At 42.0% G+C, this 19809-nt stretch overlaps 1 protein-coding gene across 7 annotated transcripts in view; it reads right to left on the bottom strand.

The window, feature by feature from the left end:
* Positions 1 to 4508: 4508 nt before the first annotated feature.
* GLI3 (GLI family zinc finger 3) overlaps positions 4509 to 19809 on the bottom strand; it is a 311030-nt gene continuing 295729 nt past the window's right edge. For 6 of the 7 annotated variants that reach the window (XM_081147982.1, XM_081147986.1, XM_081147987.1 and 3 more), the window contains 3 exons: positions 15603 to 15893; positions 11076 to 11406; positions 4509 to 9953 (listed from right to left, as the gene is read on the bottom strand). In XM_081147982.1, the coding sequence (XP_081004108.1) occupies positions 7624 to 9953; positions 11076 to 11406; positions 15603 to 15893 (2952 nt within the window). In that variant the 3' untranslated portion in view covers positions 4509 to 7623. The remainder of the gene's footprint in view (positions 9954 to 11075; positions 11407 to 15602; positions 15894 to 19809) is intronic. The other variant, XM_081147983.1, reaches the window with a different exon arrangement.

The raw sequence follows: 19809 nt of genomic DNA, 5'->3' as shown, positions 1-19809 counted from the left end.
TGGTGTGGTTTTGGGAGGCGGCGGGTGCAGCTGTTACCTATGCTGCCATTCTTGTTTCTCCCGCTTTCTTTCTCTTTTCCTTCCTTCCTTCCTTCCTTCCTTCCTTCCTTCCTTCCTTCCTTCCTTCCTTCCTTCCTTCCTTCCTTCCTTCCTTCCTTCCTTCCTTCCTTCTTCTTTCTTTCTCTCTTTCTTTCTTTTTCTTCTTTCTTTCTTTCTTTCTTTCTTTCTTTCTTTCTTTCTTTCTTTCTTTCTTTCTTTCTTCTTTCTTTCTCTTTCTTTCTTCTTTCTTTCTTTCTTCTTTTTTCTTCTTTCTTTCTCTCTCTCTCTCTCCTTCTCTCCTCTCTCTCTCTTTCTTTCTTTCTTTCTTTCTTTCTTTCTTTCTTCTCTCTTTTCTTTTTTTCTTCTTTCTCTTTCCTTCTCTCTCTCTCCTCTCTCTTTCTTCTTTCTCCCTCTCTCTCTTTTTCATTTCCCTCCCTCCCTTCATTTCTTTCTTTTATACCTTTTTCAAAAGCAAGGAGAGGATAGTGTTGCAGCAGTCCCAACTGGAATAACTAGGGAGTTTTTCTGTAGACAGAGCTTTAGCAAGAAGCCTATGAGACACAGCAGAGCAGGAGGAAAAGTACAGGCAACCCAGGCAGCCTGTAGCCCTGCTTGGTAATGCTCAACTAGTCCACAGCCTCCTCTCTCCCCAGGGGAGGTCCCTCAGGCAAGGCTGGCCCCCTTTAGTGCTGCTGGTGCTCCTTCCTGCTTGGCCACAGACTTGCCAGGCCACCTGTCACTGCTCACTCAGCCAGGCTGGGAAGCTGCCAGTGGAAGAGAAACTGGAGCAGGAGGAAGGTACAACTGGAGCCTGCAGAGGTAAGACTAAGGCATTAACCTGTTACTTTATTAAATAGTCATGTAACATAAAACAAAATAAGCCTGAAATACTATTAACTGGAAGTTTCAATGAAGTTTCTTGCTTACTTGGTGAAGAGCCAGTGTCAGAAAGCCCTGACTGTGGAACCTGGTCCTCCCCAGCACCCCCACTACCTTGGGGCCTTTGCAGGGCCTGCTGGAGCCTGCCTCCTGGGAGTTGGGAAGAAGCTGGGGCAGAGCCCACCCTGGCCCTTGCTTGCTCACTCTCCTGTTTCCCCAGGAGCAGAGCAGCCTGTGCCATTCCAAGGGCACACCCCCATGCCCCCTTCTTTCCACATGCTGCCCACAACACACTGCCAAATCTTTTTTAAAAGTTATTTTCCCTGAAAAAAATAAAAATAATCTTCTACTTGAGTCTTATGCCCAGTAAGTCTAATCTAGACCCATAGGGAAACAGCAGTATTTACTCTCTGCTTTATGTTGTTCCATCCTATCACCCGCTCCTTTTGTTCCTCTTCACTCATTCATGTTCACTGGCCTTCCTGACACAGGCCAGACCCCACTGCATCTTCAGAGGTCTATGTCACCTTTGAATCCCCTCAGCTTCTTAACCTCCTGTACGCATACCACATATCTGTCTAAACCTGCTCTGCTTACCTCTGTCCCTCTTATTCCAGGTCAAGTGATCTGTCCCATGATCCAGTTATCTCTGTTCTCCTTAATATCAACAGCTTCCTGTCTTCTGCCTTTGTCTTATTAGATGATTAATGGGGTCAAGCTTCTTGCATTAAAGGAAGGTAAGAAGGTAAGGAGGGAGGGAGAGAAGGAATGGGAACAACAAAAATCCATCTACCTCTCCTTGACCTACTACTACCTCTTTCTTTTCCCTTGGAAATATGGAGTTCAAACCCTCTGAGGTGCATAGTTTTCCCACCTTGGTAACACCAATGAATTGTAGCATATCTTTTAGAAGATAGGAAGCATTGTATCATAGCTTAATTGTAGTGCTTTTGCTTTCTTAGCAGGAACATAGAGAAACATGTGTCTTAGTATTGGTGGCATCTTAAATGTAATGAAATGTGGAATGTTATTTAAAAGCTAAATCACTAAATCCCCTTTGTATCGTGTTGTTTGACTCTCAACTATTTATGCTCTGGTTTCTGTTCCCAACCACCCACTGAAAAATGTTTCCCCATGGTTACCCAGGGCCTCCTAACTTTCAAAACTAGTATTTTTCAATTGTTTTGCTAGACTTACATGTTGTTTTTGACAACACTGGCCTCCTGAAATTTTCTACCCTGTTTCTAGAGCATGCTGTCTCTCCTGTCCCTGACCTCCCTCTCCTCCTCTGGCAGGCCTGCTTCACAAGTGCTCACCCCTTCTCTTAGTTCATGGGGCCAGTGTTCCTCGGGGTTCATTCCTCAATCCTCATTCTACACTGGGCTGGTAATGGCGCTCTTAGCACCTGCTTCATCTGTCACCCGTGCACCAAAGCCTCTCAAGTCAGGGTCTGGATTTAAATTTATCTTTTGGACATATTGCCTGCAGTATGTTTCTCTAATTTTATTTTCATTTTTTAAATCTTAGTCTCTCAACCTGGAACCATTTTCTCCATGAAGGACATGTGGCAATGCCTTGGAGACATTTCGGTGATTACAACTTGGGGGGGGGGCAGATATTACTGGCATCTAGTGAGTATTGGCCAGAGATGCCACTAAACATCCTACAGTACATAGGACAGTCCCCTACAACAAAGAAATATCTGCCCCAAAACGTCCATAATGCTGAGGCTGATTAGTCCTGCCATATATACTTCAGATGGATAATGCCCCATACTGAACTTCCCCTTGAGCATCTTCCATATGGCATACTATTGTATTTTGTGGTTATGTCTGTCCCTCCTAATGGGCTAGAAGCTTATGGGCACACTGGGCTTTATTCACCTTCTTGTCTAGAGTTCCTATCAAAGAATGTGAATGGAATATTAGATATCCAGCAGTGCTATGAATTAATGGAATATGCAATTATTGTCTATGCAATATCCCCAGAAAAACTCTAAGTTCTCTGAAGGCCAGGACTATGATAATCTACCACTGGGTGTTGAGGAAGGTGGAAGCAGCATGAGAATAAGTCCAAGATGCAAGATAGGTGAGAAATTTTGTAGAACCTAAGAGGCCATGCCTCTGTTGGCTGAGTATGAGCTTAATGCTTGTGGCCACACAATGTAAAAAAAGAAAAAAAGCCTAAAAACAACTTAGGTTCTGTAACTATTTCTAAAATTGTGAAGAAGTTGAATAAGTAAGGTAGAGAAGGCATAAACTAGGTCTATGTTGGTAAAATGCCATTCAAAAGTAAAAGTTAATATTAAAGGAAGGATGAGCCCTAATTGTATTTGGAACAGTAAATACAACATAAAGTAAAACCAAAGGGGAAACACTACCAGGTCAATGAAGAGAAAATCCTGGCATAAAAAGGGATGAATATGATAATTTGGCAGTGGGTTAATTTTTCCATCTATTCTATTATATTCTTATTTGGGCAATATATAATAGAACCTTTGAATTCCCAAGATTACTTAAAATAAATCTTTATGATACCATATGGATTGCAGCTCCACCATTGTACCTCATACTCTGCTGCCTTCAAGTCTCCTTCATAGGAGGCACTTTTAAACAAAGTTCTGTGTTGTATCTGTGTGCCTGCTCACACAGGCTTACAGGAGGTTTGTATTATCATGCACCCCATTCCTCATTTTCCTTTCTATTAGCCTCATTTCTTATTTATTTTGACTTGCATACGGCATAAATCTTCATAAGCTAAACATTTATACCTAAGGGCATACATTCTTTTTTTTTTTTTTCAGAATTCATTTGGACACCTTTTGTGAGGGATCTAGTTAAGAAAGCAAAGAATTTGGGGTTTATGGTAGAAAATTCTCCCTTGTGAATTAGAAAAACATGACGCATCCCTATGACTGCAGAACAGGAAGACTTTCATCACATACTAGAGGGGCAGTTCCCTGGGACACGTGCAGGTGTACTTGTGCAGGTGAGTGCAGGAGGGCCTCACCCATCATTGTAGCCCTGAGATAGACTACCAGTACCCTCGGTTGCTGGCTCAAAGGACATCTACTGCTATTCAGACAGAGGTAGGGGACCCATTTGGAGTCTTTTACGGCAATCTGGAGAATAATATTGAAAAGAAAATATAAGACAAATGAGGTAAGTCATTTACATTTGTCTGAAGTAAGTTTTTAAAAGCCACATAAAAGTAGACATACCATGTCAGATTTTCTGTTAATATGTGTTTTACCTTACACCCTTTGAAATGAGAAGGTAACATATAAAAGAGGGACAAGTTGTTAACCATTAAACCTTATTCACATCCTTCCACATACAGTTTGGCAAAGCATAACATTAAGAAAAACCATCATGGTTACAAGCAGCGTGTCCAGGCACAGCCCCGCACTCTCCCTAGCAGGGAGTGTCAGGCATCCCCTTCTCCACCTGAGGGATGAGGGATCTGGGTCTCTGAGCACCAGTGCATTTGGCTTGCTGTGTGGGGGGTCTGGTCCAAACACAGGCTCTGGATTTTTCCAAGGAAAGCATTCTTTCCATTCATCTATAAATTAAATAAGCAAACCACTAAAATTTTCAGTACAAAGAGTTTTTATTGACATTTTAAGAAACATTGTTCTTTCTCTTTGTTACAAAAGGACTAAGTGGTTCTGAAAGCAAAAGTCGAGTCCATTTGTGGTGGCCCCACTCTGGGCTGGAGGTGGGCATAGGGCATCGCTCTGGAGGCAGGCAGATGCAAGGAAGGCCCGGGGCCAGTCACATCCGGACACTATGCCTACAATACTTAAATGTATTTACATGTCTTTCTTTTAAAAAAGGATTACACATTTTATTTTTTAAAAATCTAAAAATGTGAAAAAAATGAACTTGTATTTTATCTTACACGTTTGCAGGATACACAACAGTAACTTGTCAGAAGGGAACATCCTCCTATGGGTTCAAAACATGGGAAACCAGGTTACAAGACAGCTCAGATTCGGCTACAATCGTGTACTCTTAGCTGGATGGGGAGCATGCAGCTTTGAATTCTGACTGGGCAACACAAAAGGGTCTCTTGCATTGACACGATTAACATAAAATAAGGCACATACATCGCAAGAATCAAAATGCTGTGGCTCAAGAGGATGAGCAGATGTGTGAGGAGCAGGGGCAGTCTAGATAGAAAATAAAACAAAAATGTTTTGACATGTAAAAACATGTTTAACAAAGATGTGAAACAGGAATACCATGTATGAGCCTGCATAATAAAGTAGGATGTAACAACAGTGACTCGGTAGAGAGAAGGTTGGAGGCTGGAGGTGTGTCCTGCTACAGGAGACGCCAAGTCTACAGAGATCCATGTCCAGACAGGATACTTCTAAATGGCCCAGAAGACCTTCCTGCCACTGACTGTCACAACAGATCCATTCTTCTGAGATTTCCAGATTGAGAGGAGTCACATACTGCACTGAAGACAGTAGGAAGGAAAACAAGTTTGAAAAGAAAAAAATGAAGGAACAGGGCAACCCAGAGAATCATCTGAAACCAGAAGAAAAAGCAGAGGCACAAGATGACAACAGTGTTTATCCCAATTGCTGTCCATCCTTCCTTGTGGGGCAAAGATGATATGGGAAGTTATGGGAAATGAGAAATGTGGGTCCCACCCAGGAACTGCTAAGGAAAGTAGACAGAGGAGGACAGAGATTGGGCCAAACCACAACAGCATGAAAGATAACACCAGGACCTGGGGATTTTGAGGTTCCTGGAAAAAGGAGATATATGGAATGGATCACTGATTTTTATGACCAGATCATGACCTGTTTGATGAACACAGAAAAAGCCTTGCTTTTCCCATTGAAAAGTGGTAGAGACTCGACTGTACTGGGCTCAGATTAGTAGCTGTTTTTGGCTTCTGGGCTCTGTTCCAAAGCAGATTCATCCTTTGATTTAAAAGAAGGTGCTCTATGTGGGAGGTTGGCAGGATGTGGAAGATAAATCTCAGCATCACTCTGCTGATCTCAAGAACATCCAGTTGAAGGCAAATCCAATTGTCTTATTTACCTCCATGCTGAGATTCTTGGTCCAAATGAGAGACCATAAACATGAGAAAAATAGGCTAGTCCTAACATTCTTTCCATTATCTAATATTTTATTGTACCTGATTTTGCCTTTCTAAAGCTAATTTAAATGGCAGGAATAAAGGAAAAAAGCTAAACAAGTGATCCATGAGCCACTTTGGATAAATCCAACTCTTGGATCAATGGGAATAATACAGCAGACAGTCTTAGGTGTTAATATTTTAATAGTTTACATATTTTTAAATGTAAAATGCTGGATAATCCATGTACTCTGTGCACACAAAGTATGTTTTTTATGTGTATCCACTGCACATGGGAAGTAGCTGCACTTTTTAAATTTTTAAATGTTTTAATCCAAAACAAAAGGACAGATTAAGCCCACGTTAAGGACTAACTGCATAGGATATTTAACTTCTTCAGTGTATGCAGCATTTAATAGAGTATACAAAGGCATCCATACACAGCTACTAAACATCCTACCTAGTATCTCAAATAACAAAAATAGTTGAAGCAATTTATTCCAATTATCATTGTATGTGAGCTTTTCCTGATACAACTAAGTTTTATAAATCCCTGAAAATAGGGCACTTAGAATAGAAGCAGTCCTTCACTAAGTGGGATTAATATATGTAAATGACAGCCAGCTGTGGGATTGCTTAAATACCTATATACTTAGAACTACATCATATAATCAATTCTCAGTTATCTATGATAATGGTAGAGATGGAACTAATCAACAAATACAGCAAACCCACAAATATTCCCCAAACTAATTCTACCCAACAGCTTCAATCTACAATCCATCTAACTTCTCACCAGAACAGAAGAAAGAAGCAACATGCCTGAGTGTCATCAACTGGCTTTCCCCCCTCACTGGAATGCTGAACGGCACTGAACGTTCATGAAAAAAGAGGGAGAGGAGGCAAAGTAGATAACTGAAAACTGACCATACAGACATACCCCCCAAAGCACACTATGGACAGGGAGAATTTTAAACCCAAACTGTAAGCAAACTAATTTCAAGAGCCCCAAATTTCCACGGTTAAGAGTATGCCCTTTAGGGGTGAGGAGTATGTCAAAAATCTGTGATCTCTGTGACAATTCACCCACAAAAGATTCTTAAACTCACTATCCATTCTTGTGCCCAACATGGGGATTAAAAAAACAAAAAACAAAACTAACGTTGAACATATGTAAAGAAAAATTTAAAAGGTGGAGTTAACCCCTTGGTCAAAGGCATACCAACTCCTATTTCTTTTATTAACAGAGAAACATGTCACATCCTTTCATCTGATCTCTCTTCGAAAAGAAAGAAGAACATGCACATCACACATTTATACTGGTTTACTAATAAAGGGGGCAGACTTACATTTTTTTTAAAAAGGGGTATTTCGAGTGTAACAATACTGATGCAAACTGAAATGGAAGACAGTTTCTCCCTAGAATACTTTAGGGTTTCTCAGAGTCCTTTTCCATAAAAGGAATATACTTGAAACACATCCCAGTTAGGTGAGATGAGATTGCAAAAATACATACAGAACTAAAAAAACAAACCAGCAAAAAACTGACTCAATTTAATCTGTTAAACTCCTAAAGTTTCACGTTTGTTGGCAGTCCTTTATTCCTAGAGCCTATTGCATAACTGCAAGGAATTTGCTTTCTTCTGCAAGGGAGGTCAACAAAGAACTCATGTCCCCGATGGCCATGTTGGTGGTGCTCACAGACAGTGCTGGCAATGGGACAGATGTTCGTGGTGTTGTCAGGCGGGAGGAGCTATGGGAAAGGTTCTGAATGATACTTGGGCTCAGGGCTCCTGACATCAAGCTGGCATGGTCCCCGTCATCTATGATGGCGTCAAAATCAATCTGCACCCCTTCCAGGTCATGGCTATCAAGGCTGTCAACTGTGCTTGTCACCTGGTTAGCACCTGGGGAAAGTAATTCAGAGTTTTCAGTGCTGGCCCCCTGCAGCAGGCAGTTGGCTTCTGAAATAGGGAATGAAGCAGTTTTCATATCTTGGTGACTGAAGCCAAGGATTTGGTCATAGAACTGACCAGAGTAACTCTGCACATTAGAACAGAGTTGATGGGGCTGCCCTTGTATCTCCAATTTGATGCCATTGACCCTGCAGGTCTGACTTGTGTCACTGTGCTGTCCTGGCTGTAGAGTGAGGCTGGCCCTCGGCACAGCCTGGCGCCTGCTGCCTCCATAGCCAGCACATGGCTGGTAGTCTCTGACAGCTGCCAAGCTTGACAGCTGGCCTCCGATGCTGGGAGGACCTGGCAGGCTGCTCTCTGGCCCTTGATATACATTGATATGTGAGGTAGCGCTAACCTGCCCTAGCATCTGCTGCCTGGGGCGGCCTGCCCCCTGGTGGTGCATGCCATCACTGAATATCTGATGAGACAAGTATCCCTGTCCCACCGGGTATCTGGTTGGCATACCATTCACTGTGCTGCCAGCTGACTCACTGGGCACCATTAACAGGCCAAAATCTGGCTGGCTCCCATTCCCTTGCATGGTGGTGCTTCTCAGCTTTGCCACTTGAATCCCAGCACCACAGGTACCATCAAGCAAGCCGGGGACCCCAGGCTGCCTGTTGAGGCAGTTCCCATATTGTTGGGCTTTACAGGGTTGTTCATGGAAGACGTTTCTGTTGGTGCCAGTATCACCACTGTGGACCACCAAGTGCTCTGGTCCACCATAGGTGCTGCCGTGCTCCCCAAAGGTCTGATAGACCCCCAGTGGGCCAGCCCCATTCCCCAAGAGATTCTGTGGGTGGGCACTCATGTTGTTATATAACCCAAAGGCTCGAGCTGGCTGCGCTGCGGACCGCTGGCCACATTTCAGCCTCGAGGAGGACAGGTCAGCGCTGCCAGAGCTGACCTCATTCCACTGGATGGGCAGGTCGGCTTTGCTGGCTTCAGAGCAAGGCTGCTCTAGCTCACGGTACTGCTGGCTGACATGGCCATCTGGCAGTACAGGCTGGTCAAAGTTGCCATGCCCATTTCCCAAGCTGGGCCCATGGGGCACTTTGCTGTCACCAGAGAGGTTGTTCTGGAAGTGTTCATACCCAGCTTGGTTCTGGGAATTTAAATACTGTACCACATCATCAGGCAAGAAATCCTCATCGTTCAGGTTCACATCGGTGTCCATGGTCAGGGACTCCAGGGTGATGTTCTCAGTAATGCTCGGAGGACATGGAGAGGAGCGGAAGTGGCGGGACTGACCACCCTCTGGCCGTGTGTAATTCTGAAGCACTAAATTACGTTTTTCCAGCGATGGAGGCAAAACCGGAGGGTTGAAGCTGTTTAGGCTATTGAAACGCTGTACCCTGGGCAGGGAGAGATTCTCCGAGACCGTCCTCACCGGGTCACTGGCTCTTCTCACACTGTGGCCTAGTGTGTCCTGGGGTAGCAAAGGCCGCCGGCTGTAACTGTGGGTTCCCCCGTCACTGCATCTCCTGGGAGGGTGGACAGGGGGCAGGGCCCCCACGGACTCCCTGCCATCCCCAAGCAGGGCCATCCTGGTCTTCAGGCTCATCCTTTCCATGTTGGGCAGTGGTGTGGGTGGTGGCCCGCCAGTGGCAGCAGCATACTTTGCTTTCAAGCGGTACTGCTGGGCCGGTGTGAGGCTGAGCAGGCTGGGCAGGCCATCGCACTGGCTGGCCTCGCTGGACCTGCGTGAGGCATCAGTGGAGATGGGGTCGTAGGAGTCGGCCACACTCACGTTCTGGGGCCGGCTCTCGGCCTGGGATGCCTCACTGGACCTCCGACTGGAGAAGCAGGGGGAGATGCCTGAGGAGCGGCGGCTGCTCAGGTATGCAGAGCTGATGGTGCTGGTGCTGCTGTCCCTCCTGTTGAGCATGTTTAGCATGGTGACATCCACCAAGGAAGAGTCACTTCTGTTTGGGAGGAGGGTCATGGGCCCGCCCAAACTACAGCTGATACTGGGCTGGGTGCCTGCAGAGAAAGTGTGGGAGAGATGAATTCATTTCAGGATGATTTAAAATAAGCCTCAGCAAAGGGTAAAAGGGTCAGGTAGTAACTATTTTCAGTTCCCCACTCCAGGCAGTCTCCATCACAACTACCCAACTGTGCTGTGCAGCACCAAAGGGCAACAGGCCATACTGAAGGAATGGGTGTTGCTGGAGGCCAATAAAACTTTATTTACAAGCTCACAGGCAAAGTTCTGGGACCCTTGGTTAAAATAGTAAGGACTGCCTGGCTGGCATGGCTCACTGTTGAATATTGACCTATGATCCAGGAGATCACTGTTCAATTTAGTCAGGGCACATGCCAGGGTTACAGGCTTGATCCCCAGCAGGGGGCATGCAGGAGGCAGCCAATCAATGACTCATCATTGATGTTCCTATATTTCTCTCTGAAATCAATACAGATATATTTTTAAAAAAGCACACAAAAACCCCCAGTAAGGACTGCTTGGATGAATTAAGTTCCTCATAGGCCTAGCGCAAGGGCAGAATGAAAAGCCCAAGGGCAGAATGAAATACACAGCGCTGAAGTTACAGACATGTCTACAGGCTGAAGGCATTACAGGATTTCACATTCACACTAAGGGCTTCCCGTGACATCCTATGAAACTGTAACACACAATCTTCACCCTTGGAATGTGCTCCAGGCATTCAGTGTTATCTCAGACTCAAAAACTGACTTGGGCTGACAGTGTGAAAGGTTGCTTACCTTTCCCTGAACTGGACAAACATTTGTAAGGTGGCTGCTAGCCTCCTACTTTTAGATGTAGAAACAAGAGACAGGTGCTGACCACCGATGCCTCCGCTGCTGGGATTTCTTCACCTGATCTAATAGTTATGATTTCAACATCAAAATATGAGTCATGCATACTCTTACTTTTTGTTTCAGCATTATCCTATCACTTCCAGCTTTTAAAATATGGACTCTCTAGGAAGGCAGCATTAATATGTATGACTGCAGCATAATTTTAAGACTGGTGGAAAAGTTAGCAAACATAAAACCAAGGGTCCAGTTCCTCTCACGGTATTGTGGCTGCATTTAGAAGGACTGAAAACCCTGAGCAGATACAAGGTCTGACACAGAACTCACCATTTCCTATGAGAGGAGAGACCGCAGGGGCTTTAGGGGGTAGGATAGGGTTCAGTCGTGGAAGCATCCCATTCACTTGTTTGAGCCTTTCTAGTTTTACGTGTTCCATCCATTTGGTCCCTGCTGGGTTTCTCCTGGCTTGTAGAGCAAGAGCTGTGGTTGCTGTGGAAATGGTCGAGTCCATGATTGGGGTTTCATCAATGGCACTGAGGTCTCCCACACCACCTCCTTCGCTCAGAGGAAGGTCGAGCCCACTGTTGGAATAGTTGCTGATGGGGGACTGTTGGCTGCTGCATGAAGACTGACCACCAGGGCTTGGCTGAGATGTCTTCTGGGGTCAAGAGAAAAGAAAAGAAATGTTACTGGAAAGTAGAAAGGAAAGGGAGTCAATAATGAGAGACGATGCAGATTAATACGTGCAGGACATGCAGTGGGCTGAATGAGAAGAACTATGTTCTGGCAAATGGAGATGGCAACCCTCAACCACAATGACTGATGGACCACCAGGTGGATACGCAGTGGGAAGCAATAGATAGCAGGGAGGGTTAGATGTGGTGTGACTGACATAACAACCATGGAACCCTGTCCAAAACACCAACTCTGCAAACACACCTCCTGGGTTCCAATCCCACTTCCATGGCTTTATTTTTTAGGCAAATTACTTAGCCACTCCTAACTCCAGTTTCCTTATCTATAAAATAAGTTATTTATCTTAGAGATTGTTGTGAGAATTAAGTGTGCAGCCCTGAGAGCATACTAAATGTAAAAAAAAAAAAAAAAAAAAAGCCTGGGTAATAGTAACTGATTGGCTCAGAAAGCATTTATGATAATTATCATAGCTGACATCAGTCCTTGGTGTTATTCTGCTGGGCAGCTATATCCATGGAAGACATACTCCATAAGCACACACTACCTTCTCCCCAACAAGAGCCCCTCCAAGCTGCTCAGTAATTGTTTCTCAAGTTCTTTGTAATCTCTTGCCTTCCTACACTTTCCCACTTTATAGAACCCAAGCAGTGTGTGGGTAAAGGCAGTTGTAAGAAGTAAAACTTCAATCACTTAGATTCTGCTGTGCCTAGAGTGGGGGAAAGGGTTCAAGTCACAGCCACCTCGAGTTTGGTGTGCCCCTAGCGTTTTACTAGGGCAATCAGGCAATATTGCCCTAACTCCAACCAAGTGGACTGCGTAAAACAATTCTGCAACTAGATGGAAACTTAATAGTCCACTGGCTCTCAATCAGGGAAAGGCCCCTCCAGGGGCTCCTGCAAATGGGGAGTGGAAAGCTCCCTGTCCCCATGTCTGAGAAGCGCCACATAAAATGGCCCACATTGAGCAGTCCACACAACATAGAACTGTTCTATCAAAAATTCCACTGGTGCCCTGGTTGGTAAACAGCCTAACCTTTTTTGTACAGATGAGAAAAGTGATGTTCAAAGATGAGTGACTGCCCAAAGTCACAAAGTCAATGGTGCATCCAGCTGAGACACCCGGCCCAGCTCTACCACATTCCTCTGCAGCACCTTCTCCAGTGTTACTCTAACCACTGCAGCCTGACAGCAGCCAAAAGAGCAAAAGGTCTCTAGGGAGAGATAATGACACGCACTCAACTACAGACCACTGCCGTCTCAGGTGGAATGCACAGTGCTGTTAGGAGGGGGTTTGAGACACAGATTACACTTTTTCTGCAACAGTATGTACACCTGAGCAAATGAACACTTATCAAGTGAGTGCCACATGATCCACTAAGTCTGTCTGTCCTGGGCAACCAAGCAGATCAAGTAAGAAACACAAATTTGATCATGAGTTCATGAAGCCTTGCTTAAGTTTTTGCTTCACCAGTCTTGGCATGCCAGACCTCACGTGCTCCTGTTCCAAGGTTCTTGGAGCAGCCAGGGCTTTTGATGACCTTTTCTCTGGATTGTCAAGTCAGAGTGTGTGTGTATGTGAAACTGTGTATGTACACAAGCACATGCAGACACATGCTTCCACAGGGCATGGAAGAAGGCACAAATGCACTTATAACTAGAAAAGCTTTAAAGGGGCTCAGACATTTAAATAAAGATTAAATTGCTAACAAAGAAAAAATGTATCCAGATCTTCCTCAAAGAAGGTGGTGCAAATCTGTTCTGGATTTACACTACTCAATATGGTAATTAAATAGTCTTTGAGAGCATCTGCTTGGTAGGCCCTAGTGTGATTTATTATGAAAACCTAGACAAATAAAACAATGAATTTTACCATCTAACTCCACATTTCCACAAGCTAAATGTTCAAAATGCAGTGCTTCTATGTTTGAAACATATCTGAGTAATGTTCTCTATCAAAGGAATCACAAAGCACAAAAACTAAAGAAAAATGAAATGAGTAAAATTAAATGTCAAAATGAAAACAGAAAAAAAAAAGCAGAGAAGCCAAAATTCCCTCACCTTATTACCCACTGTCCTTAGGAAGTAAGAATAAGACATTTAGGAGCATTACACAGAAGGGATGTTGGATTAATAAGAAAAAAGAAGAAAGAATTTAATTTTTAGCATGATGATCAAATCAAAGACAGGTTTTTACAGGTAGAATATTAGAAAGTAAATCTCATGTGCATTAGTAAATGTCTATGAAGATATCTACTTATATCCATAAGTATGTGTACATATACATACATAATAGACTCCTACGGAAATCTGATTAATTTATTAACAACAATGAGCCTCGGTTTCCTCACCTATAAAACATGGGGCCTCGTCTCAGCCTCTGTGATCTCTTCTGGCCCTACATTTCTATGATTTAGTTACTCTATAAGATATTCTAACATTTTGTGACATCTCAGATGTCACTTAACCAAATTGCTATAAAACTTTATTTCTACCTATTTTCTTTTTAAATAATGGGTGTTTGGAGAGGAGATGACAAGTTTTCTTGAGCCAGAAACATACATTAATGGTACAAGAGATTCTGGGTTCTTAGGATGTCCTAACAACATAAATCAATGTCTTTCGATGACATAATCTAATAGACCACACATTCACATTCCTTGTTTCATTAAACACTTGAGGATAAACTGTTGAATGTTCTGCACAATTATTACACAGGTGGGCTTTATTTTAGAAAGTTGATACGTACTCCCAAGAAAAAAGTATATAACACACAGTTTATGACCTGATAAAGTATAGTGATCAGTCCTAATACATATATAAACCTTTTACTAAGATGCTTTTTAAAACCAAAGTATAGCTACCCACTTGGAAATAATAATAAACCTCCATTATTTGCATCATTTGTGGCTAGGCTTAATGTCATTAAGACTCATAAGAGTTCAAAGACAAACTCAATAAGTCATTAGAATTCAACTGGTCATTAAATTCTACTCCATGAATTCTGGAATTGTATGTGCATTATTTCCTGCCCATATGTACTACTGCACAGTAACATCATTCAGGAATTCATAGGTGCCCATCCAATTTCTAGACTTTCCTAATTTTAAAAAAATGTTTCCTTGAACTGAGTATAAATTTGCCTGCCAGATCATTTCCATGAGTTTGGAAGTCTAAGCATGTCACTTCTATCTGGTACCTTTCCTCTGCCTCCACAGAGTTGACACCATTAAACATATGGCCAAATACAAATGTACTGACTCTCTTCTGATAGTTACTCCTTCTATTTTTCTTGTTGTCTTTTAGAAAATCTTAGATGTTTTATTATGGCACATACTATATAAAGCAAAATGACGTTTGAAAGAAGCTGTAACAGTAGCATAATCCATATATCCTATTCATCACTAAACCAAAAGATTTTTGCTGACGACCTTTCAATCCCTCCCTTGCTCTCTCCCTCTTTGGTTCAGGCACCACTGCAAAACCAATCTCTAGACTGGCACTAAAGTTGTCTCTTCTAAAAAGTCAGCAGAAAAACACAATCCTTTATATCCTCATGCCTTTTAACTACTGCACACTGCCCTGGGATCCCAGGGCTAGTGCTTGGCTATGCCAGGATCTATCTGCTTCTTTCCTTGTCTGAGTGCTGAACTTGACAGCCATGTCTGCCTCTGTGACTCTTGCCTTCCTCATCATGTCCCCTTAAGCCCCATCACAATGAATTATATTTGCTTTTTGTCCTGCATATCCCACTGGATTATTAACTTCTAAAGAATAGGGACAATAACTTATTTATCTTGGTGTCACCAGGGCAAAGAAGACAGAAAACCTGTTTACAGAAAGACCCAATGAATGATTTTCTATATTACACTGAAAATGTAGACAGTTGTGTCTTTCTGCCACTAGGTGGTATGGCTCCAGATCTATTTTAAAAACCATTTAGAAAATTCTGAAACTCTTTTTTGAGCTGAGTTATTCTATGCAGAGCAACTCTGAGTAAGCAATCCAGGTCACTGAGATCAGTGAGCTCCTGTCCTCCTTTAATCAGATAGCTTGATGCAGTAAGGATAGGAGCAGTCTATTCCCTCTCAATGCCCTCTCCAGATCTTTGACATGACCTTAGATGTCTTTGGGAAAATCAGAAGGAAAGTGAATGACATACCATGGGTTTCTCTGCCTTGACCGTTTTCATTTGGAGGCATTCCTCCCGCTTTGAGGTAGTGTTGCTGAGGTCCTTCTGCTCACCAAGGGCTCCCTGAGTCTGCCTGCCAGGAGACCTGGACTGTGAATGGCTGCCGGAATCTCGTTGTGGTGGGGGCCGAGGATGAATGTCCCCACGCTGCTTCTTGGTGACATGAGCCTCTGGGCCATGCACTGTCTTCACGTGTTTCCGTAGGGAGCTTGGGTCTGTGTAGCGCTTAGTGCAGCCTGGGATTTTGCACACATATGGTTTCTGCCAAATGCCATGTGAATGAAATAACATTGTTATGAAAGTGATTATGCCCCAGCCCAACAGTCTTTTGTGGTTGCTTGTCATATTTTTAATTCTTTAAAAGCACTTTCAGAAAGCTTTGAGGTATTCAAATACCTCCAAATGAAGCAAAGGTTTAATAAGGGCCATTTCAACATTGTCCAGGGTCTAAAGAATCTAGCTTTAAGACATTACTGTTCTAGAAAGTGGTCACGAAGAACTAAGAACATATAAATTGCATTTATAATCTTAGAAATATTTATCCTTTGAGTAGAAAGAAGAATCATGGTGTCACAGTAAGTGCTGAATAGCTATTTGATGATGACATTGATGGTGATGATGATGACAGAAGAAGCCATAAAAGATACCACCATTAATCAGAGGAATGCTATATACCTTTTGGGAGAGTGTGTGTGAAAAAATTTCTTACAGATGTCCTAGTTTTCAGATCTAATATCAGTCGAACCTCTTGAAAATGTGCTTTTTACACTTAGGCATAAAAAAATTGCCTCCAGATTCTTCCATGTTAGGTATCACTAAAATATGTTTCTTTGGGTAGTATTACAATTCTGTGGGGATGATCAGGGCCCAGAATATCCAGAACATTTCCAGTCCTCAAAGTCATAAAGTCCTGTTAGATTTTCCATGAAAGCTCACTCATAAACTGAAAAGGGCTAATGGATGGTGTCCTGGAGATGAAGATTCCTGGTCTAGGCTCTGCTCCTGAGTACTAAGGTCTATAAATTATTTCATGTTAATTTCATTTTCTCTGTGGGCCAGTAATCAAGCCCACAGATACAGTCATAAAAAATTATGTGGATGCTTATAGCTGAATATTTACTCAAATTAGAGAACTGCTGGCATTGTATTCGTGACCAACATCAGAATTACGAATTTGTTTACTTGGCTTGAAATATATTCATGGATGCTTATATAGTATATACTTATATCTATATATACATATTAGAAGATGAGCTATTAGGTAAGCAAGAGTCATAAAAAGCATGATCAGTATAATGCATCCATTACATTTAAAAAGATGCCCTATCTTATAGAGTGTATGTGTCTAAAAGATGCTTTTTGACTAAAAGCCCAAGAACAGATGGAGTGCTACCTAAAATAATGATGAAAGGTCCTAATGTAGTGAGGCAAGGATTATGAAAATTATCCTGAGAGACTTCGCCATTCTTTTGGGTAAAACTGATTCCCATTAACTATGAATTACTTCTATTCAGGTGCTCCTGTGATTTGCAGTACACACACACACACACGCACACGCACACACACACATAATGATGAAATAAGCACATCAAATTCTATGCATTAGGGACAGAAGAATGGCCCCAATGATTAGTGTTATTACCTTATAGTATTCTGACACTGGCCCTGTGCATGCTCACTGCACTGCTATGACAGGCTGCTCCATTAATAGACAGACTGGGATGCATGGGGAAGGTGTATTGGGATTGGGGGAGGTCCCCACAAAGCCAGGACAGAGTTAGAAGTTTGAAGAGCTATTCTTCCCATAAATATATGCATGTGGATACTATGAGTTCACATGGAAATGAGGACACAGCTATAAATGGAATGAGTCTATGAATGTTCAACAACTCCAGCATTTCCAGGAACAACAACACATACATGTGTGCCCAGGTGTCCTGCGTGTGAACATATACATTATCCACCTGAAAAAATCCGTAAGAACACAGGTTCAGGAAACTTAGGCTTTACAACAAAACGTATTAGCTCAATTATGTAGGTTGGCCCCCAAATTTTGTTGTCATCAGTGACTGAAATAAAATATAACTGTAGGAGAAGGTAAATGTTGTCAGACTTTCTCAGTTGAGGTACCCGAGTTTCCTGTCCTGGATGTTCCACTTTTGGCACGGCCAGTACCTTTTTGACTCACTGTGTTGAAAGGTACTTTGTAAAAGCAATTGATACCTTTTGTACTTGACTTTGCAGAACTTACCCAAAGAAATTTTCAGTACACATTTAATGACCCCTGCTATACACAAGACTCTCTGCACACAAAGTTATATACAACAGGAATTAATCTCAAGGATTATAAAATATGGTAAGAAAAATAAGACAGCACACAACTACCTACAACACAAAGTGTGCATGCTACAGAAGGATGTGGGAAGAGGGGAATCATATTTTTGTTAGGATGATCATGGAAAGCATTGAGTTTCTATATTTGGGTATAATGCCCATCTCACCTGGTCATGGTGAGTTAAATAAGATAATGTATACAAAATGCTTACCACAATGTGTTGCACATAGTAAGTTCTCAATAAACAGAGCTTTTATTAGGAGGAGGCACTGTAGTTGGACCGTGAAAGAACAACAAGATTCTGAGGGATAAAAATGAGGGTGAGAGGATGCAAAAAATGAAATATCCTAAGCAAAGATCCAGCAGTGGGGCCACTTCATGCATGCAGGCATTACTGTTCAAGCACAGGCTGTCTGGAAGGTTCCATTCATGGTTACGATGATAAAAGTTCAAGACTGCAAGAGCAGGCTTGGGCTGAGGGAAAGTGGGTGCAAGCCTAAGGAGTCTAACATTTCCTACAGGAAAGAGGGAGCCATTGGAACTTTATGGCATGGGAGATACAACCAAATCAGAGCTCAAGGAAACTTGCTTAGTGTGGCTTTGGGAGGAACAAGCTTCCTTGAATGGGAATTATTGCGTTCCTGTTCTAGTCCACTGTATTCCTTGCTGCATCTACAACAGCGAAGTGTTTGGCACATTAGATATCAATATTTGTTTAGTAAATCAATGAAGGTACTATTAATAAAGCAAACAAATGAGAGACAACATCTAGATTTATTAGGATTGTGAAACTATACAAAACTGGATTTCCTGGACAAACTTAATTTTGGTATATCTGAAATTGTCCATTATTCATATGCAAGTACAAGCCTTGTATAAAGAATAGAGAAAAATAATTTACAAGTTTGTGAATAAAATTTTATTTATGTGTTTATGGTCAATGTTAATAATTTATTTTAGGTAAATTACTCAACTTTGGTGTCAGATGGGTAATAGACTTACTGGGGTAATTACTTTGTAATGTCTAATCCCTATGTTGTATACCTCAACCTAAAATAATCCTGTATGTCAACTGTAATTGAAAATGTTTTTTAATTATTTAAAAAATTGCTCAACCAAGATACCTTTTAATCCCACAATAGATATTAAACTCTCATTCGGCACAGCACTTTTTACCTCACAGGAGAATAGAAGTTCAACTATAACACACTTAATTATAGCAAACACACACGTGTACATATTTTAGAGTCCATGAAAAGAAAAAACCTGAGTAGTATGTTTATATGTGTGCACTGCTAATCCTAACATACCCACTACCCAAATTTCTCCACAATAACAGGAGAGAACCTTGGCCTAAAATCTATAGGAATAAATACCCTCTATATTTCTAGTCAAAATTATACTTAAATATATTAAATGCAGTTAAATACATTAAATTCTAAATTCAGTTAATCAAATCCCCTAAAACATTTTAAGTAGAGATATAATTCACATACTGTAAAAATAACCCTTTTAGAAGTTGCATAATTCAGTGTCATTTAGTACATTCACAATGTTATATAAACATTACCACTATCAAATTCCCAAATATTTTCACCATCCTAAAAAGAAACCCTGTACCTACTAGCTGTCACCTCAAGCCCCACTCCCAGCTTCTGGCAACCACTAATTGACTTTATGTCTCTTGTGGATTTGCCTATTCTAGACTCCGTAAAACTCGGTACAATACAAGTATAGCAGATTACACTAACTATTGCACATGGTAAAAGCATTTTTGACATATAAAAGGAGATGCAGCATCTTTCCTAAAATATCTTCAAACAGTTGGTCAATAATAAGAGA

The sequence above is a fragment of the Miniopterus schreibersii genome, assembly GCF_964146895.1.
Source record: "Miniopterus schreibersii genome assembly, chromosome: 9".
Taxonomy (NCBI): Eukaryota; Metazoa; Chordata; class Mammalia; order Chiroptera; family Miniopteridae; genus Miniopterus; species Miniopterus schreibersii.
This window is presented reverse-complemented; position numbering and strand designations above follow the sequence as displayed.